Genomic DNA, 25,604 nt, shown 5'->3' on the forward strand with positions numbered 1-25,604 from the left:
TGTTCTTGCCTGGAGAATCCCAGGGACGGGGGAGCCTGGTGGGCTTCCGTCTATGGGGTCACACAGAGTCGGACACGACTGAAGTGACGCAGCAGCAGCAATCCCATCATGAGGACTCCACCCTCATCATCTAATCACCTCCCAAAGGCCCCATCTCCAAACACCATCACACCAGGGATTAGAGTTTTGACATGAAGAATTTTAGAGGAACACAAACATTTAGTCCTTAGTAGGGCCAGACTATAGCAGGCCTCCTTAGGTGTTCCAGGGTAAAGCAATTATATATTTAATTCTATAAGCAATAAGATGTCACTGATAGTTTTTAAGCAGCAGTGTGCATAAAATCCAAGGGTTGGAAAGGACTTTGGAGATGACCCAGTCTAGCCCTCCATCTCACACATAAAGACTGAATCCCGAAAAGGGGAAGTTACTAACCCAAAGTCAGACAGCTAGTTCTAGAGCCAGGGCCAGCACCAGATCCAGATGTTCCAGCTTCAAATACAGTGGTCTTTTGCCCACTAGGATGAGATCTGCATTAGGGAGAGATTTGTGAGTTTTTCTAGTGGAGGTCATTTGGGGAAGGAGAGGCAAGAGACAGACAGAGCTTTGGGAGACTTTTGTATAGTTTGAATGAAAGGCAACACCTGAGGTCTTTAGGGCCTTGACAGTAGACTGACAAGGAAGGAGCTGATGGGGGAGAAACACAGAAGTCCAGCTGGTGGAGCCTGGGTGTGGAAGACAGATGGAAGGGAGGAGTCTACTGGTACTTGCTCTGGCTTCTGTTCTTTACTGAGTTGTCCCATTTTGGTAACAATTTGGTAAACTACCTTCAAGTTTTCCCTTTCCAGAGGCAGGACAGGAAACAAATTGAACATAAATGCATCAAACACCCTCAATATTTCCTATATTAACCCTTTTTTGGTAATTTTGGTTTGTTTGTTTGTTTGTTTTTTTTTTTTTTGGTCCTTCTTGCCTAGAGGACCTGATCCTTTTCCAGAGCCATCCGTTTACCAGCCAGCACTCTGACTTCGTGGCTTTACACATGGGACACTGGAACTACCATCATCATCTGAGTATCCCCGGTTTTAGGTTTCCTGCCAGACACTGTGTAGGTCTGTGCGTGTGACTTACCTCCCATCCCATGACTCCAGGTTTGGAACCAAAGCCCTGAGACAACCTCCAGCAAATACTGAGCTCCTGAATCCTGGCCTGAGGAAGGTTGGGGCTGAGACCACCTGCCTCAGAACTTGGAAGCATGAAGATGCATATTCCTGGGTTCCCCCTTACCCGTACTGAATCAGAATTGCAGAGTGGGGGCCAGGAATCTGTATTTTGGATAAGTGCCCCCAGGTGATTTTTATGTACCTAAAGTTTGAGACTCTATCTTAGATCACTTAATACTTTTTCTGGGCCTCAGTTTCCTTGTTTGAAAATTGAGAAACTGTGTACTCAGTTTACTGTGAAAAAGAAATGCACTTGAAAAAAAAGTGTTAAAAGTTAAGTACATATATTTATAAAACTAAGGGCTTCCCTGGTGGCTCAGATGGTAAAGAATCCACCTGCAGTATTGGAGACCTGGGTTCAATCCCTGGATTGGAAAGATCCCCTGGAGGAGGGCATGGCAACCCACTCCAGTATTGTTGCCTGGAGAATTCCCATGGACAGAGGAGCCTGGTGGGCTGCAGTCCATGGGGTTGTAAAGACTTGGACATGACTGAGTGACTAAGCACAACACAGCATACATGTATATAAAATTATTATGTGTATTGCTCAGTTTACAATCTTGGGATCAAGAAAGTTTGAAATACTTCTCAGACTGAAATACACTGAATACTGGTAAAAGGTCTGAGTGCTCACATCTGGAGCATGTCTGCTTACCAAGTAAGAGACAATATGAATGAATAGCTCCAGGAAAGATAAACCCGAAGCAAAGTCGTTAAGCTTTCTCTTCAATATCCTCTACCTCATGCATTCAGTCAGCATCATTCACTGAGTGCCTAATATGTGTCAGGGCACCGTGCCAGGCTAAGAATACAGAGATGAATAAGACATGGTCCCTGACCTCGAGGGGTTGGAGATCAATATGGAAATGAATGTTCAATACGGTGTGATAAGCACTGGCTCCAGGGTGGGTAGAGGCTGGGTATTACTACTCTGGCAACAAGAGCAGGAATCAGCTGTCAGAGAAGGTGTCACCAAGGGGACGACCCTAGAGCTCTGTCTTGAACACAAGTATCATTGTTCCAGGAAGGAAAGCCCCTTACATAGTCCTTGTCACTCACTGGCTGCCTCCTTCCATCCCATTCAATTCTCTCATCAGTTTCCTCCCCCATCAAGCCAGTTTCAGGAATTCAGTTTTTTCCTTCTTCCACCAAAATCTGCTTTCACTCTAAGTCAAAGTTTAGGTTTAGTCATAAACACTGGGGTTTAAACAATGCTTTTTCTTGGGAAGGGGTGCAATTTACATTGTTACCCCCAAACTAAGCTCAACTGGAGATTTGTTTGTTTGCCTTTTACATCAGCCAGGTGATGGGAGAGGTGTTGTGCTTGACTGGTTAGTTTTTTGTTTTTTTTTTTCCTTAGGGGGAAGAGTATTGGTGACAAGTGATTTTCCCCAGTCCTTGTTGTTTTACTAGATAAATGATTACTACTTTGCTTATCTGTAAAGAATTAAGGGTTAATACGTAGTCAAAATTGACTTGTAGGATTGCTTTCTTAGTGTTTTAAGATAGAAGAACAATGCACAATGAATCAGATCCTAAATTAAGCTAGCCCTTCAAAATGCACAAAGTGTCATGACCAGGTATATCCTTCCTGCTCTAAAGGTTATCACCAAGTCCTCAACCTCAACCTTGGCTAGCTCTGAGTTGAAATGCAGAATTTCAAACTAGCTTATGGTTACTAGGGGGTGAGGGGAAGAGGGATAAATTAGGAGATTGGGATTTGCATATACAAACTACTATAAAATATAAAATAAATAACTAATAAGGACCTACTGTATAGCACAGGGAACTCTATTCAATATTCTGAAATGGCCTATATGGGAAAAGAATCTAAAAAGATTGGATATATGTATATGTTTAACTGATTCACATTGCTGTACATTTGAAACTAATATAACATTGTAAATCAACTATACTCCAATAAAAATAAAAAGAAATAAATGTAGAACTTCAGTCCCTACCTGAGATCTGCTGAATCAGAATATGTATTTTAACAAAATTCCCTGGCAATTCATTTGCACATTAAAGTTTGAAAAGGACTACAAAGTTAGTGATTTATCCCCATTTATTGATAGGACACTCGTGTCCAGACAGATTAAGGAACTTTCTCAAGATCACGTAACATATAGCGGAGGCAGGATTCAAGCCCTGATTACTTGAATTCCAAGTTCAACACTTGGTCCACTGTACAGCTTAGCTTCTTTGTACTGTATTAATTAATAATGCTTCTTCAGTAGTTCATGATAAATTAAGAGGGGGAAAAATAATATTTTTTCAAGGTTTAAATATGTCTTCTTGAGAGCTTCAGGAGACAAGGAGAGTCAAAGAGCTCATCAAATGAGCTTTGACTTTATGCCAGGCATGTAGCCTTGTCTCCTTTTTACAGATGGTGAGAATCCTTAGCTTTTTACTGGGCGTAAACGACCCATAGGGACTCGGGAAGGTAAGGGTTGAAGATGGTATTTAAAGGTATGATACTGGGACTTCCTAGATCAGAAGTCAAGGGATCAGAGAGATTGTGAACGTTTTTTCATCCTTGAAGTAAGATCCTCTTCCTGTATGAGGTCAGCTTCTTCCTCAACTAATCAGATTTGGTGGCTGCTCACTGCCTTCAAAGTCAGGAATTCAGGAATTCAATCTTCGGTCACTTGAAGCTCCTCTTGATTTATGAACAACTGTCTCGTAGAGTAAAAGTGGTTTTCCCAAAGAGGAAAAAAATAGCTTAGAAGAAGGCCTTGAAGAATCAAGATGACAGAATGTATTATTTATAAGGGCCTAAAATAAGTGCTGGATCCTCCACTCAAAGTGAGCAGGCGACAGCCAAGCCCTGTGTGGAGTGGAGCCCAGCTGACTCCAACTAGATCCATGTGGCAGGGTGGTCACCCACACTCTGCTCAGGATGCCAGGGGTCCTTCTCAGAAGGTGGCTCTCGCTGCCAGTATAGGGCAGCCTGTGTAACTCATGCCTTCCAGCTTATAAGTGCTCACAATAGCATCAGTGAAACAAAGTAATTCATTTTTTTAAAAACTTTTTATTTTATACTGGAATATAGCCAATTAACAGTGTTGTGATAGTTTTGGGTGGATAGCAAAGGAACTCAGCCATATATATACACATACCCATTCTTCCCCAAACTCCCCTGCCATCCAGGCTGCCACTTAACATTGAGCAGAGTTCCCTGTGCTATAGCTAGAAGGTAATTCTTGAAGGAGAATGAAGGAAATGCAGCAAGAGCCTGTGGATTGGTGGGAACACACACACAGGCATACACATATGTACACACACATACACTTGCATGCACGCACCATTTGTAAGATTATTTTGAGTTCCTGACTTAATGACTCAAGGATACAGGTATGTGTTGGGAGTGAGGACAGGAGTAGATACAGGGTCTCTGGACCTTGCCTTTGATAATGGCTCCTGATTCCGTAACAGAGCATGCATCTGCCGGTGACTCTGGTCATGCAGAGAAGGTCCTGCCACATCCAGGTAACAGCCACTTCTTGCTACGTTACAGGTGGGTTTTTTTTCACTCAAGGCTTGGCTCATTATTCTTGAAGAACTTAAAACAATTTCTCTGTTTTCCTTTAAGAGAATGTTTACAAACCTCTCTCCTACAAAAGGCTCTCCTGCTTTCTGAAAGAACCTCAGGCTCAGCAAGTCTGCATTTTGCCCAGTGAGAAAGAGGTAGTCAGTGTCCAGGGTTCTCATATCAACAGGCAGCATTACAGAAAACCCATTTCCTTGGCACTCATCCCTTGACACTGCCATAATACCTTTGTTATCTGGGGGCTTGTGGTACTGACTTAGACCTGAGGACTGTTTTCAAGTCCATTTGTCTATAGAAGCCATGACTCAATGACAGGAGGGAGGTCACTGAGGAATAGAAGGGATGCTGAGAGACTTCGGAAGACACCCCAGGCAGTCATGAGATTGTGCTCCAGCTTCAGAATGATTACAAGTCTGCTTTTACCAGCAGAAGAGTAGGCTGGGATTTGAACAGAGGCTTCAGAACCCTCTTATCTGTCTCTGATCCTTCCCCTGCTTCACCCTCTTCCATCCTCTTAACTCTTCAGAATTTCTCTTCTGGGCTGTGGTGACTACACTGTGGGGGAGTAATGCTTTCAGTGGCTCTCGCTGTATTTGGAACTTGCTGTGTTCTCTGTTGGCTGACAGCCTCCTCCCCAGCCATGGGAGCTCACTGTGATCCGTGGTGCTGCTGCAGCCATGGCAGCATCAACTTGTATTGTCTCCAGTTCTAATCTCAAAGTCTTCCAGGTTCCTGTCATCAGAATGGTTATCCCTGGGGTGTAGGGTACCAGTCAATAGGCTCAGGTTTACCCACATGCCCTGGCAATCCAGGGAGCCTTCAAGAAGATGGATGTCTGACCTTCCTACCACCCTCCCCACCCCAATTCAGAATACTAAAAGAAATCTCAGCACTTTAAGGTCCAAGTAGCTCTTTCATATTTGAATGAGGCAGCGTGGTATAGGAGAATGTGGTATATTGAACTGGTTCAGTTCAAATCTCATAATTACCACTTTCAACAAAATGTGTGATCCTGGGCTCATCACCTGATCGCTCTAAACAAGAAATGCCTGGTAGAGCCATAATGGAGAATAAAGGATGATACAGATTAAGTGCCTGTGTATATGATGTGCTTGATCAGTTCAGTTCAGTCGCTCAATCGTGTCCAACTCTTTGCGACCCCATGAATCACAGCACGCCAGGCCTCCCTGTCCATCACCAACTCCCATACTAATATTATCATTATCCTGAAAACCAGGGGTTTTCAAAAACTTTTGCCTGCAGAATACTTGAGTTCGTTTGGATGCTTTCCATCATATATGTTTTTTAGACCCCTTACCACTCTGGCTATTTTAGTAGTAGTGTTATTACTATTACTATTTTTATTGTGATAAAATAAACATCTATTTCTGCTTCATTGACTATGCCAAAGCCTTTGACTGTGTGGATCACAATAAACTGTGGAAAATTCTGAAAGATATGGGAATACCAGACCACCTGACCTGCCTCTTGAGAAACCTGTATGCAGGTCAGGAAGCAACAGTCAGAACTGGACATGGAACAACAGACTGGTTCCAAATAGGAAAAGGAGTACGTCAAGGCTGTATATTGTCACCTTGCTTATTTAACTTATAAGCAGAGTACATCATGAGGAACGCTGAGCTGGAAGAAGCACAAGCTGGAATCAAGATTGCTGGGAGAAATATCAATAACCTCAGATATGCAGATGACACTACCCTTATGGCAGAAAGTGAAGAGGAACTCAAAAGCCTCTTGATGAAAGTGAAAGAGGAGAGTGAAAAGGTTGGCTTGAAGCTCAACATTCAGAAAGCAAAGATCATAGCATCTGGTCCCATCACTTCATAGGAAATAGATGGAAAAACAGTGGAAACAGTGTCAGACTTTATTTTTTGGGGCTCCAAAATCACTGCAGATGCTGATTGCAGCCATGAAATTAAAAGACGCTTACTCCTTGGAAGGAAAGTTATGACCAACCTAGATAGTATATTAAAAAGCAGAGACATTACTTTGCCAACAAAGGTCCGTCTAGTCAAGGCAATGGTTTTTCCCGTGGTCATGTATGGATGTGAGAGTTGGACTGTGAAGAAAGCTGATTGCCGAAGAATTGATGCTTTTGATCTGTGGTGTTGGAGAAGACTCTTGAGAGTCCCTTGGACTGCAAGGAGATCCAACCAGTCCATTCTAAAGGAGATCAACCTTGGGTGTTCATTGGAAGAACTGATGCTAAAGCTGAAACTGCAATACTTTGGCCACCTCATGCGACGAGTTGACTCACTGGAAAACACTCTGGTGCTGGGAAAGGTTGGGGGCAGGAGGAGAAGGGGATGACAGAGAATGAGATGGGTGGATGGCATCACCGACTTGATGGACATGAGTTTGAGTGAACTCTGGGAGTTGGTGATGGACAGGGAGGCCTTGCGTGCTGTGATTCATGGGGTCACAGAGTCGGATACGACCGAGCGACTGAACTGAACTGAACTGATACATAATAAAATACACCATTTTATGTGTACAATTCAGTGGCATTAAGTAGATTCACCTTGCTGTGCAGCCATCACCCCCATCCATCTCCAGAGCGTTTTCACCCACCCCACTTTGAGACTATGTACCCATTAAACAGTAACTCGCCATTCCAGCCTCCCAGCCTGGTCACTGTCTTGTAATAGCACACTCCAAGTTCTTCAGTGTCTTTCTTCCTACCGTAAATGGGGCTTGGAAAGAGCTTCCTGCTAGGGTTTTCTTTGAGTTCTGCAGACTCCTACCAGCAAGCCCAAGAGTTAAAGTAAAGCTCTATGTCAGTTGCAGCAAACTTTGGGGATTACAGATATTTACAAAATGGATATAAAGCAAAGCTGCTTTGCGTGGAATGGATCCGCAAAGAGCCTTCCAAGGACTGGTACGTTCCTTCCAAAGATATCCAAGGATGTGGCTTGGCATAGCTTTGGGGAGAAACCAACAGCTTTTGAATTCTTCAATAGCATGTATCTCCTGGTGAAGATTAAATGAGCTAATTTGCGTTAAGTGTGTAATACAGTGCCTGGCATGGATAACGTCTTTATATGTACACTGTTGTTGCTGTGATTGCACTGTGGCAAAGTTGTTATGTTTGTTCTGTTATTTGATCTCCATAGTACGTAGATATCGCTTCATTTAACATGAGGAAACCAGGGCTCTGGGCTGTTAACACCCCTGAAATTACAGAGCTAGTAACAGAGTAACAGAGCTGCCCTTCAAACCCATAAGATGCCACCTGATGTGATATAACAAGAAGGGAACTCTATGGGTGAGTGAATCATACTGACTTCATTCTCAGTATTACATCTTTCCATCTACCCTGCCCTTTTTCTGAGGTCCTGTCTTTTTGCTGTTTCCTCTTCTTAAATCATTCACCCAATGTCCAAGCCTCAGAGCTTTGCGAATTTACTAGCCCTCATTCTCTGCACCATCTGAAAGGGATCACTCATGGTCTTCAGTAAGCCCTCTGCTCTAGAATAGGAAACTGAAACCATGTATGTAAACCATGTAGCTCTCTGGCTTTATTCGATGAGCATCTAAGAGCTAATGCATTGTTCATGGAATTTAGAGCAGTCATTGGAGTTTTGGTCAGGAAACAGTACTTTGCAGGACATTCAAGTCACTTGGCTGGAATTTGTTCAGAAAAGAAAACACTTACATCTGACTTCCATGAGTGACCAAGATTCATTCTCCTTTCAGAAACAGGACCAAATCACTCTGTACTTTGTCGTGACTCCTAGGAAGCTCAAAGCCAGCTTGAATGCTTGAGTCACACATAGCATGTACATCAATTTCCAGGGCTAATATGTTTGATCCTCCTCCTTTTCCTGGTTTTGCATCTTCATTTCTGTTTTACTCACTGTGTTATAGAAATTCCCTTTGGAAAGAGATGCATTTAGGGTAAGTCAATCAGTAAAGACTATACATGTGTTGAAGTCAAGGACCTGGTAGTGTCCTTAGCCCATAGCCCAGGATCTGGCATGTGGTAGGTGCTGAATACATGTCTGTCAGTTGAATGAATCAAATATGTTAATGAGTCAGTGTTCAAAGTGACTTGAAGGGTGGTATCTTTGGTACTTTCCTTTGGACTCTCAGCTCATAGGGTCATCAAAGTGGAAGCTTTAGAAAGCGTTCCTTAGACTTTGATGGTCTGTCATTAAGGATTTGTGTGCACATGCTAGCAGCAGACTCCAGAAATAATAATGACTAAAGCAAAGATAAGTCAGCTTTCTGTGACTATTATGTGCTAAATTGTGTCTGCCCAAGATTTATAGGTCAAAGCCCTTGCCCCCAGTCTGACTGTACTTGAAGAAAGGGCCTCGAAGGAGATAACAGAGATTGAGTCATAAACCTTGAGTCTTAATCTGACAGGGCTGGTGTCCTTATAGAAGAGGAACAGACACTAGAGATCACTCTCCCTTCTTGTAAGCACAGAGGAAAGGCCATCTGCAAGCCAGGAAGACAGGCCTCACCAGAAACCAACCCTGATGTTTTTTTCTTGACTCTGCCACCTAGCTTGTGGGAGGGATCTCAGTTCCCTGATCAGGGATTGAAACTGGGCCATGGGAGTGAAAGCCCAGAATCCTACCACTAGGCTACCAGAGATCTTTTGATCTTGGACTTCTGTCCTCCACAGCTGTGAGAAAATCTTCTGTCCTTTAAGCCACCCAGTCTGTGGTGTTTTATATGGCAGCCCAAGGAGTCTAATACATTCACATATGAGAGGTCTAGTGATCCTCAGCTCAGGGCTGGTGTAGTAGCCCTATGGATAGCAAAAATTGTTTCCAGTAATCTCCATCTTTCTATTTTACTATGCTTAGCATAGGTTTTCATGGTCAAGGTTTCCTCATGGCGCAAGATGGCTGCTAGGGTTCTAACTGCCACATCCACATTCAGTCAGGAAGCACACAGAAGGGAACAAAGACAAAAAGAGGATCTGCAAAGACACTTTGGGCTTCCCAGGTGGCTCAGTGGTAAAGAATTCACCTGCCAGTGCAGGAGATGCAGCTTTGATCCCTGGGTCGGGAAGATCCCCTGGAGCAGGAAATGGCAACCTCCTCCAGTATTCTTGCTTGGGAAATCTCATGGACAGAGGAGCCTGGCGGGCTGTAGTCCATGGGGTTGCAAAGAGTCAGGCACAACTTAGCAACTGAGCACACATACACTAAGATACTTTTCCTGAAGTGGTGCCCCGCCGTGTGCGCTTGCGACTTTTTGGCTAGAACCTAGTTACATAGCTACACCTAACCATAATGAAGGCTGGGAAGTTAGTCTTTTAGCTGGGCACTTGACTGCTCTGAATAAAATTTGGAGAGAGTGAAAGTTGAGTAGATCACCAGTAGTCTATGCCTTTAAGAAACATGAGCCTTTTGGAAATGAGGAAGCTGGAAGTGAGCCTCTCACTCACAAGAACAGTTCCACTTCTCAGAGCCTGTGAGCTACCATCAGTCTCTAAATCCCTGCTCTCCCACACAGAAGAATTCCAAATAATTTATGTAGAGGCTCCCTACTTTGGGAGCTGAAACTTAACTTCCCATTCCTTGAGTGTGGCCTCTGCTTGGTAATATGCTTCCAAAGAGTAGACCACGGAAAGGGGAGTGGTGGAAGGGAAAGCAACTCTACGGTGGAAAAACCTGTAAATATTACCTTGGCCAGGTGATCGAAGTTATAATAACATCATTAGCAATAAGTCTTTTTGTACCTTTGATATGACCTGATGAGAAGGGTACTTCTCTGTGATCTTCCTCTCCAACACCCGTAATCCCAGTCTAACCATGAGTAAAACATCAGAAAAACACAAGTTGAAGGGCATCCTACAAAATACCTGACTAGTACTTTTTGAAACTGTCAAGATCATCAAAAAACAAGGAAAGTGAGAGGAACTCTAACAGACCAGAAGATCTTAAGGAAACATGACAACCAAATATAATGTGGTATCCATACCCTGGAGCAGAAAAGGACATTAGAGGAAAAAAGTCAAAATCTAAACAAAGTGTAGCATTTAGTCGATAGTAATGTACCAGTGCTGGTCCCTTAGGCATGACAAATATACCATAGTGACCTAAGATGTTAACAGTAGGGGCAACTAGGGGAGGGGTGTTTGGAAACTACTGTGTCTCTTCAACTTTTCTGTAAAATAACACTCTTCTAAAATTAGATGTTTATTGAAATAAATCCATGCTCTCCTGCGTACTCACTGAATGACTTGGGCAAGTCACTTCAACCCATTAGGCTCATTTCTTCAGCTGTGCGATGGGGTGATAGAACCTTCGTTGCAGGACTGAGAAACGGCTTCAGTGAGACTGTGTGACAGGGCTTTGAGACAGTGTCCCCACAGTGTAGCTTTGCATGCAGCATTCCCTTCTGCCTCTGCAGTTCCACACAAGGGTCTTCCAGAAATTTCCTCAGAGGCCATTGCTGCTGTGGCACCCAGCAGGGCCCAGCCCCCACCCCACTGGAGTTCCTTTATAGCCAGAATTCCCTGCAGGAACTTCTCTTGACAGGTTGCTCTGAGGGACTAAGATTGCATTTTTATTTTCATATTTCACTTCATTTCTCCCCTCCTTGAATTCAGTTTTTCTCTTCAGGAATCAGCATATGACTCAAACTGCCAGTTCTAAATTTAGTATTGCCTGTGATAGGGAGAATGCATTTAGTGCTGCCTGGGATATGTATTTGGAAATAATGGTTTTATTTACCACATCCAGTAATTCTGACTGCCTGCTGGGTTCTTTCAGGAAAGAATTTGTCATCTCCTTTCCTCCTAATGATGAAATGTTGCCGGCTCAGGTCCCAGAGGCCCAGCCTGGGCCAGACGCTGGTGACTTGAGTCTCGGTTTAATTAAACAACATCATCCCCAGGATTCTGCAGTCCTGGGTTCTCTCCAAGCCTTCTGTTTAGAGGTAGTTTGGAAACAGGTCTATTCTTTGGAGCCTGGAAGCTTATCTCCGGGCTCAAGGCCGAGAAGATTTGCCTCTTTATTCATTGTTGCCCCTTTAGTGCTTGAACATAGGGGAGAGGATATATGGGGCATGTGTCCGCATATATGGAGCGTGCGTCCTCGACATGTGGAGGGTATAGAAGTAAATCTTAGACAGCTCCTGCTCTCTGAGAACTATAATTCATTCCTTTGTATTAAAAAATGCCTCAGGCATCTACCATGGACCCAACACCATGCTAATCGTTAGGGTTACAGCAGTGCCCAAATCAAATGAAGTTTCATTCCCCGAATCATGCTTTCTTGTGCACATGGTTTGTATGGTTTCTGTGGCTCTTGTGCACGTGGTTTGTATGATTTGTATGGCTCTTGTGCACATGGCTTATATGGCTCTTATGCACTTGGTTTGCATGGCTCTTGTGCTCATGGTTTGCATGGTGTGTATGGCTCTTGTACATGTGGTTTGTATGGCTCTGACACAGTGCAGGAGATGAGGGATGATATGTGGTATTAGGGAGATAGGCAGTGTGTGTTCATTTCCCAGGGTTGCAGTAATTAAGTACCATAGTCTGAGTGGCTCACAGCAGCAGAGGCCAGAAGTCTGAAAACAAGGCTTTGACAGGGTCAGACTCCTTTTGGAGACTTCAGGAGCAAGTCCTCCATTGCCTCCTCTGTCCTCTGCTGGCTCTAGGCATCCCTTGTCTTGTGAATGCAAACGCGAGTCTCTGCCTCCTTCTCCACACAGCCTTTCTGTGTCTATTTCTCTTCATCTGTCCCTACAAGGACACGTGTCTTTGGTTTAGGGTCCACTTGGAAAACCAGGATGATCCCACTTTGGGGTCCTTAATTTAGGTCCGTCTGCAGAGGCTCTAGGGAAGAGCCTGCTCCTGGCTTCCTCCGGCTTCTGGTGCTTCTTGGCGTTCCCTGCCCTCACTCTAGTCTCTGTCTCATGGTGGCCTTGCCGCCTCCTCTTCTCCTCCCTTTGCCTTTTCTCTTGAAGGACACTTGTGTTGGCACTTAGGATCCACGCCCATGATTTAGGACAATCATTTCATCTCGAAAGCCTTAAAATCTTATCTGTAAAGACTCTTTTTTCCAAATAAGGCCACATTCAGAGGTTCTGGGGGTTAAGATGTGGAGGTGTCTTGTGGAGGGTCACTGTTCATCCTGCCATGCGGTGTGAGAGTGTAAGACCTGTGTATATTCACCCTAGGAGGTCGATTTTATTCTCATTTTCCGTGGGAGGACACTAAGGCTCAGAGACATTACGTGATTAACTGAGGGTCACTCAGAAAGGAAGTAGCAGAGCCTAGGATGGACACCTGGAGGTATCTGACACTGAAGCCCATTCCTGCCCTCCCCTGGCCTCCTGACCAACCAGAATTTCTGAGAAATCTCTCCTTTGGTTTCAAACAGAAGTGGCTGTTAGGCAGACCACACCTAGCTTTATCAGGCATTGGGATCAAATATGAACTAGTCTGAGGGAACTGTTAGCTGAGAGCAACTGCTGTGCAGCCAGACAGGAAGTTTGTGGGAAGGAAGGGAGCGGGAGCAGAGGGCTGGTTGTGAAGAGGGGGCTCAGAGCACAGAGTTGGGACAGGAATACCTACTAAATAAGGGAAACAGCACCTAAACGAGATGCAGCCATGCTGGGCTGTCGTAGAGCTTTGCCCAGCGCCTTCTCTGAAGGACCTCTCTGCTTGCCCGCAGCTGGGGGTGGTCTCTGACCAAAGACTCCCTGCTACAAGCTGGAGGGCCTGAGAATGCTTAGGGAAGGGCTCTCGGTTTGAGTCATTTGTTCCCTGACATTTCCAAGCAAAGCCAGAAGTGAGGCGCCAGACACTCAGAGATGAACACCTGTGGTCCTTGCCCAGAGGCAGAATGACAAGAGTAAAGAAAGATCCAGAACCAGATTCTGCTTTGCCCCTCTCACTGTGTGACCTTCCACAAGGTACTGTACCTTTCCAAGCTCTGTTTTCTTACTTGGAAAATGTGGACTGTTTTGAGATTTAATAGAGATAAAGATGAAAAGTAACTGTCACAGCCTTAGACTATAATAGGTCGATGGATGTTACTTCCTTTTCATCAGAAAACTGCCTCTCCAGGCCAGAGCAGTGGCTCCCAAACTGTAGGCTCTGGTGCCCTCGAATCCAGAGTCTATCACAAGGCCCCCAGATTCTTCTGTATACCTGCAGGAAGCATTGTTTTCAACTATATATAGATGGTATCGTGGTGACTCTAATTTAAAAGCTTTACTGAATTCATGGTGACTTTGTCATTAAACATTGCTTTGATTGGTGTGTATGGAAAAACCTTGAAATTCTCTGATGTTAAAAAGGAGTCTTCATGCTCAAATATGTTGGCAACCACAGGTATAGTGTGGGAGACAGATTTGTAAACTGACAAATCAGATTATGTGCAGTCAGTGCTTTTACAGAGCTACATTCAGGTTCTAGAGAAGGAGAGAGGAAAAGCTAGACAAACTTCCTGGAGAAATCTGGGAAGGAGGAGGTGACATTTAGGCTAGGCCTTCAAAGATGAATAGGAGTTTGCCTCATTTGGCGAGTGGGCATTACAGTTATAGAGAATAGTAAGTTGAAAGGCACAGAGTCCAGGTGGTGAAGACTTTGGTTTTAGTGGTTGTTAGGAGAGGGGAAAGGCCAGAAAAAACAGATAGGAGCTGGGTCAGGGCCAGGCCTGAATGCTATGCCAGAGTTTAAGATGACTGTAAGCAGAGGGAACCAAGCAAAGGTTTGAAGTAGAGGAGTGACAATAATTAAATTGGCCTTTAGAAAGATCACTGACTTGAAGGATGGAACTTGGGAGTCCTGTAAGTAGGAGAGAAGGTGTGGGACTCATAGCAGAGTGGAAAAGCATAAGGTTTCAGCAGTGACACAGCCTGGGCCCAAACCCCAGCTCTGCTTCCTACCAGATGAATGACCCATTTAATTAGACTCTCTGTTCCTCAGTTTCTTTTCTGTAAAATGGACATAATAATGTATCTACCTCATAGAAACTATTAGGAGGATTAAATAAGAAAATGTATTTCATGGAATATTACTTAGCCTTAAAAAAGGAAGGGAATTCTGACACACATTACAGCATGGGCGAACCTTGAAAACATTATGCTGAGTGAAAGAAGCCAGCTATAAAATGACAAATGCTGTATGATTCCACTTTTATGAGGTTCTAAGAGTAGTCAAACTCATAGGAGACAGAAGGTACAATGGTGGTTGGCAGGGACTTAGGAGGAAAAGAAATGGGAAGTTATTGTTTAATGGGTACAGGGTTTCATTATGAAAAGATAGGAAGCACTCTGAAGATGGATGGTGGTGATTCACACAATAATGTGAATATACTTAATATCCCTGAATAGAACACTTAAAAATGGTTAAGTTACTAAACTTCGTGTCATGTATGTTTTATGACAATTTTTTAAAAAAGAATAAGAATTTAAAAATGTATTTTGAGTGTCTGCACATAGGAATAAATTAGTGAGTATTGTTAGTTAATATTATTGTGCCAGGTAAACGAGGATGCAGGCCTAAACTGGGACAGGAAGAGTGAAGGCAGAGAGGAGGAAACATTACCTGGCTGTCTTTAGGCAGAGCCCCTGGGGCTGGGTGACAGTGAGCCAAAGACACAGGCAGAACCACAGCAGTTTCACTGGGACTCCGCAGAGCCCGGCCCCCGTCACAGACCTCCATCAGAGTCACTCTGAAGACCCAGCTTTGACTTCTCAGACCCATGAATTTCTGAAGGATGTCCTGCCATGGCAGGGGGCCTGGGCCAGCCGATGCTGAGTCACGCACTGGGGCTGGAGCTGCCCAGGCCAGGCTCTATACCCATCTTGCAGATGAGAGCACCTGCTGCATCCCAGATCCTGGTGGCTCAAGGCTCTGCAAGGGAACACCTCCACGTCCCCAGAATCAAGCTGTGGGACCTTACCATCATGGCCTCTCCTCCTTCCCCTGAGATCTGAGAGCTAGAGAGGAGTCCCACCGGAAACCTGAGAGAAGACATAGGAGGGTCTTTCACCTTCTGTTCGATCACTTAAGTCCAAGCATGAAATTCCCATTCATGTATTTTATGAAACCTCACAGAAACAAATTCTGGGGAGGTTTGTGCAGCCTTGGCCCTGCAGAAGAGGGCCAAGTTGGCAGGCAAAAGCCTGAGGCCCCACACCCCAGTGGAATTGGAGAGCCAGTTGTGCCTTTTTACAGAGGAGTTTGGTGAGGTGGTAACGTTTCCAGGCGCATTTCAAACAGTCTGGGTTCACTGCTCGGCTATGGCACTTACTAGTGATGTGGCTTTGAACAGCATTCACCTCCCTGAGTTCCGGTTTTGTCTATCATTTGGAGATATCTCTCTTGTGGGATTTTTATGATACATAAATTAGATGCATACACAGAGAGCCTAGCACTTTATAGGTGCTTAGTAAACATGTTTTCTTTCTCTGCTATAAAATTTCATATTTTTTTTTTCATAACCACCCTGAAAGGAAGAATTTTGTTTCCTTTTTTTGCTTCAGAGAAGGAAATTGGAACTCTTAGAGTTGGAACTCTTAAGAAACTTGCCTAAATCCCCACCAGAAGGGAACAGTAGCTCTCAGACTCTGTAAGCCTTTGCCCTTCCGCTGGGAGACACTGCTTCCTGTATCTCCCTCAGTCCTGGGTACAAGAATGTTCATATATGACTAGACTACTTCTAGGAGAGCATCTGGGCAGAAACCTGCAGTGTGTGATAGAAAAGTGTGCCCACCGTCCCAGGAGGCTGGCTCGGCTCAGTCTTCTGTTTCTCTAAGGGGAAATGGGCTGTGTACATAATCATCTATAAAAAGTACTGTGGAGACCGCACCCATTCAAAATGACCTGCTGGACGAGCAGTGGACATCCATTGCTGGTTCTCATCCCAGAGGACAGATGAGGTCAGCTGGCCTCCCCGAATTCAGCCTGGAGTGTTTGTAACACAATCCTTACAAGGAAGAGCTTGAGAAAGGATGCAGCCCTTGGGTTGAATACTTGGTTTGCTTCTTTTGAGCTCTGTGGTCTTAGCTGACAGTGCTCATGCCTCAGTTTCCTCAACCTCTAAAGCAGAATTAATAAAACCAACTTGGCAAAGTTGTCATTTGGGATTAAATGATACGGAGCTAGAGTGCCTCGGTTTGAATCCCTGCTCTGTCAGTTATTGGATGTGTAATATGGGCAAATAATTTAATCTCTCTGTGCCTTGGTTTTGACTATAAAATGAGTGTGATGATGGGACCTAACTTTAAGGGTTATGATGAAGATAAATGAGTAAACATTAAAACATGTAAAGTGCTCAGAGTAGTGCTTAGTACCTTGTGTGAGGTAAAAGCAAAAAAGTTAAAGTGTTAGTCACTCAGTCATGTCTGACTCTTTGTGACCCCATGGAATGTAGCCTGCCAGGCTCCTCTGTCCATGGAGTTCTCCAGGCAAGAATACTGGAGTGGGTTGCCATACTCCTCCAAGGGATCTTCCCAATCCAGGGATTGAACCTGGGTCTCCTGTATTGCCGTTGGATTCTTTACTGTCTGAGCCACCAGGGAAGCACAATACCTTGTATATTGTCAGTAAATTTTAGTTATTATTGTTATTATTATCGCTAGCTTCTGTGTCTGTCTCGCTGGAGTGCTGGTTGTTGGTGATCCCAAGCTCTAGCAGCTGTGTGAACATGCAGACAACTCTGTGTTGACACAACAGCGGAGGAAAGGGTGGATTCTTGGTGTCTAAGTCGACACAGGAGACAGTGTGTCTGCCAGGCAGGCTTCCTGGGGGGAGTATTGCTTTTCCTGGTCCTCTGAGGACTCTTTGGTCTATAATGTGCAAGGTTACTCATCTGTTGAGGGGGGATAAGATTTCATCTGAAAGGTGATGTCTTTTACCTATCACCACATCCCAGTCCGTTACCTGTGGAGCAAGTATGACCTTCCTACCAGTCCCAGGAATGAAGGGGTTGGCCCAGACAGGAGGCTGAGTTGGTTCCGGATCTCTTGACTTGGGCCACGAGTGGGACAAGACTCCACAGGACAGATTTCCCCGCCAGGGTGTCAAGACAACGATGCCCTTAGCACTTAAGGGTGGTGGCCAGGCCTGGGCTAGCAGAAACCAGTCCTTGGATTGCACATCCAGCTCCGCAGTTACCCAAACGGTATCATTTCTTTCTTTCTTTTTTGGCCACACCATGTGGCATGCAGGATCTTAGTTCCCTGACCAGGGATGGAGCTGTGCCCCCTGCAGTGGAAGCGCAGATTCTTAACCGCTGGATCACCAGGGACATCCCAAACAGTATCATTTTTGATGTGGGCCTGAAAACATGTTGGGAGGTTCTATCTGGGAGGCCATGCCTTTGGGGCAGTAAGCCAGATAGCAATCAAGAGGAAACTACTGCATGTTCAAATGACTGGAAGCTGAGCGGAGGCTGCTGCAGATGTATGTCCCAGCCCTTTGGAGAGGAGAGAGCTATTAAAGAGTCAGAGGCTTATCTTGGCAGCCCTGCCTGCCAGTGGATGTGTTTGAATTGCTGTAATGGTTTCCTTTTCAGGGGCCCCCTAGCATTTAATAAACTTCCTCCTGCAAATCCCACCCCGTTTCAGCTGCTTTAATGGGAATGGAAGCAAGAGGGCTCTTCGATCCTCCGGTGAAAGTTGTTCAGGGGAAGAATGCTTCCCCTCCCTCAGGGGACACTATGGTGGTGAGAAACCTTTGGGGATGGGAGAAAGGACAGCTGAGAGGTGGAGGAAGGCTGCGGCTCAGATAGAGAAAGCACCCAGTGAGAGCTCATCGCTTGAGCACAGCCTTCCTGCTTACTGAGACAAGCAAAGACCACTCCCTCAAGGACCAACAGTGAGGGCTCAGGTGTAGAAGTGATGAGACCCCACAGTGTTCATAGAAACCCAAGTCTTGGGTCCAGATAGAGATCTCAGAAAGGATGGAAATCCTAAAGACAGTGTTCTGCAAATCAAGTGAGCAGGACTCAGGCCTATTACTACCTGTAATTTCTGTTGGCATTAATTGCCTCTCCACGAAGAAGGGCTTCCCTTGTAACTCAGCTGGTAAAGAATCCACCTGCAATGCGGGAGACCTGGGTTCAATCCCTGGATTGGGAAGATCCCCTGGAGAAGGGAAAGGCTACTCCACTCCAAGAAGGAGAACTCAGAGGAATCAGCAGCACTATTTGGCCAGGAATTCTTGTCCCAGTATTCTTTAGAGAAATTCTGCTTCTTCGTGGCGCTGTGGTAAAACTGAGAAAGTAAGGGCTTTGAAGTCTTCCTTACCAAATGACTCAGTTTCCTCATCTGTGAACAAACATCAGAATAGCAAAATCTATCTCTCGGTTCATTTGGAGGATTCAGTAAGGTAAATTAGATGAAAACACTCAGCACTACCTGTATTAGGGTTCTCTAAAGGAACAGAACCAATAAGATATACTATACCTATTTATCTAGATTTATTTTAAACAACTGTCTCCCATTGTGGTGGGGTTGGCAAGTCTGAAATCCTTGGGGCAAGCCAGCAGGTTGGAGATTCAGGTAAGAGTTGATGTTTCAGTCTTGAGTCCAAAGGCTGGAAACACAGGCAGGATTTCCTATGTTTCAGCCTTGGGGCAGAATTCTTTCTTCTTTGGGGAATTTCTGTCTTTGTTTTTAAGGCCTTCAACTGATTGGACAAGGCCCACTGTAATCGATCATAAATGTTAATCACATCTTAAAAAACACCTTTACCAAGGGCTTCCCTGGTGGTCCAGTGGTTAAGAATCCTCCTTGCAATGTAGGGAACCCGGTTTCCGTCCCTGGTCAGGGAACTAAGATCCCACATGCCACAGAGCAACTAAACCCATGCGCCACAGCTGCTGAGCTTACACCACAAGTGGAGTCTGTGCACTGCAACGAAAGATCCTGCATGATGTAATGAAGATCCACATGCTGCAACTGAGACCCAAGAGATCCCTTCACTGCAACATCTAGACTAGTGTTTAGCCAAACAACTGATCGCCATGGGCTAGCCAAGGTGACACAAAATTAACCGGCACACCATGAATGGATTAGGGTTCTAGACAAGGACATATCCTTCCCTCTCTTCCACCCTTTCTCCTTTTCAAAATCATTACAGAGGTCTGAAGAAGCTTCACTCAGGGACATCTTTGACATGAGGGCCTGGGAGCTGTTAGGTTGAGGGCCTGTGTGTCGCTCTTATGATCCTCAGATCTGTTTCTGCTGACCTCACGCTCCAGGGAATCAGCGTCCCTACTTCCCGAGTCAAGCCTAGAGTAGCCTTGGTGGTTTTCCATTGAAGTCTGTGCTCCAAGCCATATCAGGTTTCCTCTAGATCCGGTCCAGGTTATTCCGATCTGCTTCTCTGCTTTGTGCAGTGTTGCCGTTGCTAGGGTCAAATCAGAAGACCTGGGCTCTGCCGCAGCAAAACTGTGTTACTGCCAGAAAGACCTTTCCAGCATGGGTAAGTTAGCAGTGACTGAGAAACTGGAAGGAAAGCCTTGATGGGGGTCAAGAGTTAACTTCCTGCTTACAATGTTTCAAGTGTCATTCAGCCTGGAAGTAGAGAGCTGTTCCTGGTCAGAGACTCATCCTCCCCGGGTGAGCTAGAATGCTTCTTGTTTTAACGGAATGTGGACTTGGTTTTGCCAAAGTTGAAGAAGGCCTGGATGGAACCTCTAAGTCAGCATGAGGTTGGGAAAGAGCTCTGGACACCAAGAATTAGAAGACCTGGACTCTGCTCCATCACAGTCTCCCTGTGTGGTCGTGAGCAAGTCACTGGCCCAGTGCAGGCCTCAGATGCCTCCCTCAGAAGAGGCTGGAAGCCACCCTCCTCCTTACCTTTGCCCAAAAACCACTTTATGGCTTCCAGAGCATCTTCACGATTCATCATCCTTACACCAGACTCATGAGGTAGGCAGGGTATAGGTATGGAGATGAATTATTCCCATTTTGCAGAGAAGGTCCAGTGAGATTAAATGACTTGCCTTAGTTCACACAGATGGAAGGTGATACAGCTATCACTAAACCCAGGATCCGTAGTCCAGCTTGTTCTTGGGTCCCCTTTTTGAATATGGTGATGCCTATGAAACTATAAGGGAAGGAACACATTGGAGTTGACAGAAAGCTCGTGGGGGGACCCAGCAGGAAAGACAGCAGCATTTATTGAGGGGGTGACTCTGCCTTCATGCTCCCCCAAACACCAAGGCTTTGGAGGGAAACGAATGAACACCCTTAAACTGACAGAGGGCCAGTTTAGCGACTCAAATTAAAATGTTTTCTCATGCTGTAGATTCCATTCAGAAAACATTTATTGAGACTTTATCACGGTCCAGGTTCTCTACTGGGGGGCAGAGTAAGTAAGTAGAAGTGTAATGCAAAGCAGATTGTCTGTCTGCTTCTGTAAGCAGACGTATATAATGAAAAGTTTTATATTTGAAATGTAAACAGAGGACTTTGGATTTATAGTGGAAGGTGTGTACGATTAAGCCATCCCGGGGAGATGAAGGCAAACACAGCTGAGCCCTGAAGGCTGAAGCAGGATGTGACCATCAGGAGACAGAGGAGGAGAGGGGTCTCTGCCCTGCTCGTCCTCCCTGCCAACCCGCTGCGGCTACCCCTTCCCTGGTGCTGCAGGATGCTGGCTGCCACGGCCTGCTTGCTGCAGGTCCTGGCCAGTCCTGACCCTGGCGGAGCCCCCTACCCTCACTTGTCAGAGTTGGTGTGGTGCCCTGAAGCGTGGACTGCAGAGCGAGAGCGATTCTGCCTGACAGCTCTGGGAAGGTTCACAGCAGGAGTGGAGGCGCCTGGGGCCCTGGACAGGGGATGGCAGGTCGGAAGGAGCTACCTTTCCTAGGGATTATGCCCACCCTTCCTAAGGGGCTGGGAGGCAGGAGCTATTGCTCTGCACATGTGATTTTAGACTGAGAGTGTCTTTATTTTAAAATAAAATGGCCTTCCCAGTCTCTGTGCAGTTTTCTGTCAGCTCGTTGCCATGGAGAAGTTGGTTGCAGCTGAAAGCTCTGTCCCTCTCTGTGTCAGCATTTCTGGACCTGCCAGCTGCCTCCTGCTCCTTCTATAGATGGAGAGAGCACTCCCCACCTCGGGGTGGGGGGACAGACCCTTCCTCTGAGAGGCCTGGAGCTGCGTCTCAACTCCCTGCCGGGGAGAAACCTCCCTCATCCACGCGTCAACCCAGCAGCTCTGCCCCACGTGCCTTCCTGTGGTGGCCCCGTGCAGGGCTCCCCCCGTGCTGGGCTCTGCGAGGAGGGTGACGACCGTGGCCAGGGGACATGCATCCCCAGGCAGGACCCGCCAGCATGCCGTCACACCATCCCTGTGCCTCAGCCTCATTCTTGCTTCAGAATTTAAAGGACAGGGTTTGTTTCTCTTTCAATCATGATGGCTGCTCATCTAGAGTCTTCCTGGAAGTCACCTCCTAGTCTCTGCACTCCTGGGTCTCGTTTCTTCTCTGTGTCCCCCACGCCCAGCACGTGGCTTGCCTGGAAGCGTGTGTCTAATGGAATGCTTCGTCAGACCTCTCAGATGTCCGTCCATCCTGTCTTTCTCCCTCACTTCTGAGCACAGAGACAGCATGTGTGGCAGTGTGAGCCAGTGGAAGAAGGAAGGACTTCGGGACCAGGGTGTCTTTGACTTTGTTTCCACTTTTCCCTAGCTCTGTAATCTCAAGCAGTAGGCTTCTTCCGTTGGAGACTTAGTCAAATCCAGTTCTTTTCTTTACATCCATATCACCTGTCTGTCAGTGATTCAGTAACTGAGTTTTGGCATTTAAACAAACAATGTAGAACTTACTGGTGGCCATTAATTCCATCAGGTGCTCTCCTTATACACCCACGTAAAGGTGCTTTGCAGAGAGCCCTGGGTTGGGATTGAGAGATCTGGACCGTGTCCTCACTGTGACCCTTGATGAATTGTATGACCTGATCAAATCCCTTTCCTTACCAAGACCTCAATTACCCTGTTCAAAAAATTCAGGAATTGGATTGGGTTGTCTTGAAGGGTTCTTTTTCTCTAAAAATCTGAAGACTCAGCTTTAAAAGAGAAGTCTTCCCTCAGCTGCTGCTATCAACATCCCCAGTGCCCCAGGCTGGAAGCTGACCTCAGCATGAACCTTTCTGCCAGCCTCTGGAAGCTGCTTTCCCGGGAAGCTCTGGGCTAGAACACTGGCACTGGATGCAGAAATGTCTTTCGGATATAAAAGTCTCTTTGAATGCCTCATCTCTGTTCCCACCCCAAATCCAGTGGCTGAGCTGGGCTTGCATCGTAGAAACAGTGGAGAATTGCTGGAAGGAGGGTTTTTTCCTTCTTCACCCGTGTCTTGCTTTTCCACAGACCTGTTGCCTTTGGGAGCCTTTAGCTACTGAGAATTCTGTTTCCCAAGCTCCCTGCAATCCAGGGCTCTGTGCTCAGCACTGAGAAGGATGCAAAGATGTGGAAGTCATCGTCCCCACAGACAGTCTCACGATCTGTGACGTGGATGGGAGACACCAAGCAGAACTGTGAAGGTCACAGGAAGCTGTCCAGAGAATCTGTTAACAGCTCTCCTCCTGTCTTGGGCAAGTTCTTCCCCTTTTCAGACCCAGGTTTCCTCTTCTGTGTAGTTGAGGCGTCTGGGCCTACGATCACTTTGTTCCCTTCCTGCTTTGAAACTGCCATTCTAAGTGCTCAGTGAAGGAATGGTTGTCGTAGACTTTCTGGAGGAAGGAGACTTGAGCTGAGCCTTGAAGGCTAGGCTAGTGTTTGGCCTGGCCCAGAAGAGAGGGAAGGAGGGTACAGGAACACTGGCAGAGAGCAGAGAGCTCAGGCTGAGGGTGGGGCAAGGCGGGAGGCCTACTCACCAGAGCAGTCTCTGAAGGGATGGCTCTTGCCTTCCACCCGAGGACTCTTGTCCCCAAGAGCTTGGGGCACTGGTGGTACCCGCAGGAAAGCGTTAGTCGCTCAGTCGTGTCCAGCGCTTTGCGACCCCATGGATGGTAGCCTGCCAGGCTCCTCTGTCCATGGAATTCTCTAGGCAAGAATACTGCAGTGGGTTGCCATTCCTTTCTCCAGAGGATCTTTCCGACCCAGGGAATGACTCTGTCTCTCCTGCATTACAGGTGGATTCTATACCATCTGAGCCACCAGACAGAGAAGAAAATGAGACAGGGGGAAACCAGGGTTTCCTCCCTACCTAGGGGCCCCAGTCTGATGTACATTGTGGCAGAAGGACCTCCACCAGGAAGACACAGGATCAGAGCCAGGAGAGGCCACCCTTCTCCTGGTCTTTACCTTCTCACCCCAGTCAGAAGGTTCTCGGTCAGCAATACGAGGGCCAAGTGTGAAAGGGTAAGCTTCCCCTCCTAGCTTCCAGGGTTCATGGTCTTTTCCTTTCCAGATGTGTTTCTGAACTCAGGGTAACAAGAGGGGTATTTCAACTATGTCTTTGGGGAATAGATTCTAGAATCAACTGCCAGACTGGTCATTCAAGGACTTGCACATCCTAGACCTAAATGTGACCTCCATCCTCCCAGTCTTCTGGCCAAGCTGTCTGATCTTCTCTCTCCCCATTCCCACAGCTTTGCAGATCCTACCTGTTTCTCTCCAGCCATCCCTCTTCTGCATCCTCCTGTCTCCAAAGAGTCCGCTCCCCTCCACCCCATCAAGTCCCTTCTCCACATTCAGTCAAAAGTGTTTAGAAAAGTGCCCAGCACACTATAAAAGCTCCATAAACTTTATCTATCACGACAACAATGATGATAATTATGGTTATTATCAAGATTTTGCTTCTGAAGCACAACTTTGATTCTGCTACTCTCTTGCCTGAAAGCTCCTGAATAAAGTCCATATCTTCTTTCTTCTTTTGGCTATGCAGCGTGTGGGATCTTCCTACCAGGGATTGAATCCATGCCCCCTGCATTTGGAGCAGGGAGTCTTAACCACTGGACCACCAGGGAAGTCCCTGAGGTCCATATCTTTAGTCAAGCATTTTGAGGATTGTATTTCCCCCCTACCTATTACCCCAAATTTGCTTCCTTCTACTTCTTTTTACACTTCTTCCAAGCTTAACTGCCACCATTAGATCTATAGGCTCCGTCTGCCTTCTCAGCTAGGCCTTTGATTGCCCTGTGCTTCCTTCTTGGAATGCCCTTCCTCTTCTCTCCTCTAACATTCTTTTTCTGCTTGGAAGTCTCTGCTGATCCCCTAGATTTGATGGCAGATGCCACAAACATTTTGTTCTGTATTCCTGGTGGCACCTACCAAATAAAACTCAATAAGTGTTTTATGAATGACTGGAAAGACCTGGTTAAGTCCCTGTTTTCCAGCAGCTAGAGTTTGCATTGGAAGTTCAGAGGCCAAGGCCTGTCAAGCCAGGTCTTGATGCTTGTATGTTTTCTTGAAGGTTTTGGAAGTTCCCCAGGGTCTGTGGGCACGTATTCAGTTAGCTAGTTCCATGTGATCATGACCCCTTTATTTGGTGTATGAGCAAACTGGCAGAAGAGGGTAGAAACCCAGGGGATTCATATCAGCTGTGGAGTTAGCTCCTGCTAGGTGGGGATCGGGCTCAGGGGCCTGTGTGAGCCTGGCAATGTCAGTATCCTGGAGGGCCCATTTAGGGGTCCTCCAATAGGAGGGTAATGGGTCCGACAGGGGAATCTTAAGGTAATCACCACTGGGCATTCAAATTCCATGAGGCTCCAGTCAGAGAGCAACTTGCTGCTGCTGCTGCTGCTGCCAAGTCGCTTCAGTCGTGTCCGACTCTGTGCAACCCCATAGACGGCAGCCACCAGGCTCCACTGTCCCTGGGATTCTCCAGGCAAGAATGCTTGGGGATACATAAAAGGTTCAGATAAAAGGCTCAGGCAGTG

The 25,604-nt window shown here is 46.1% G+C and overlaps 1 protein-coding gene across 5 annotated transcripts in view; it reads left to right on the forward strand.

Moving 5' to 3' along the window:
- The window catches only part of SERGEF (secretion regulating guanine nucleotide exchange factor), a 244,212-nt gene that overhangs the window by 194,420 nt on the left and 24,188 nt on the right, over positions 1-25,604 (forward strand). The window contains exon 11 of one of the 5 annotated variants that reach the window (XM_088843044.1): positions 978-6,601. The exons of the other annotated variants lie outside the window; for them this stretch is intronic. Within the exon in view, the coding sequence (XP_088699170.1) occupies positions 978-1,126 (149 nt within the window). The 3' untranslated portion in view covers positions 1,127-6,601. Of the gene's footprint in view, positions 1-977; positions 6,602-25,604 lie in introns of those variants that run through there. 5 annotated transcript variants of the gene reach the window in all.

Source organism: Moschus berezovskii, chromosome 14 (genome assembly GCF_049115385.1).
Source record: "Moschus berezovskii isolate FMDL1 chromosome 14, NW_MosBer_1.0, whole genome shotgun sequence".
Classification (NCBI taxonomy): Eukaryota; Metazoa; Chordata; class Mammalia; order Artiodactyla; family Moschidae; genus Moschus; species Moschus berezovskii.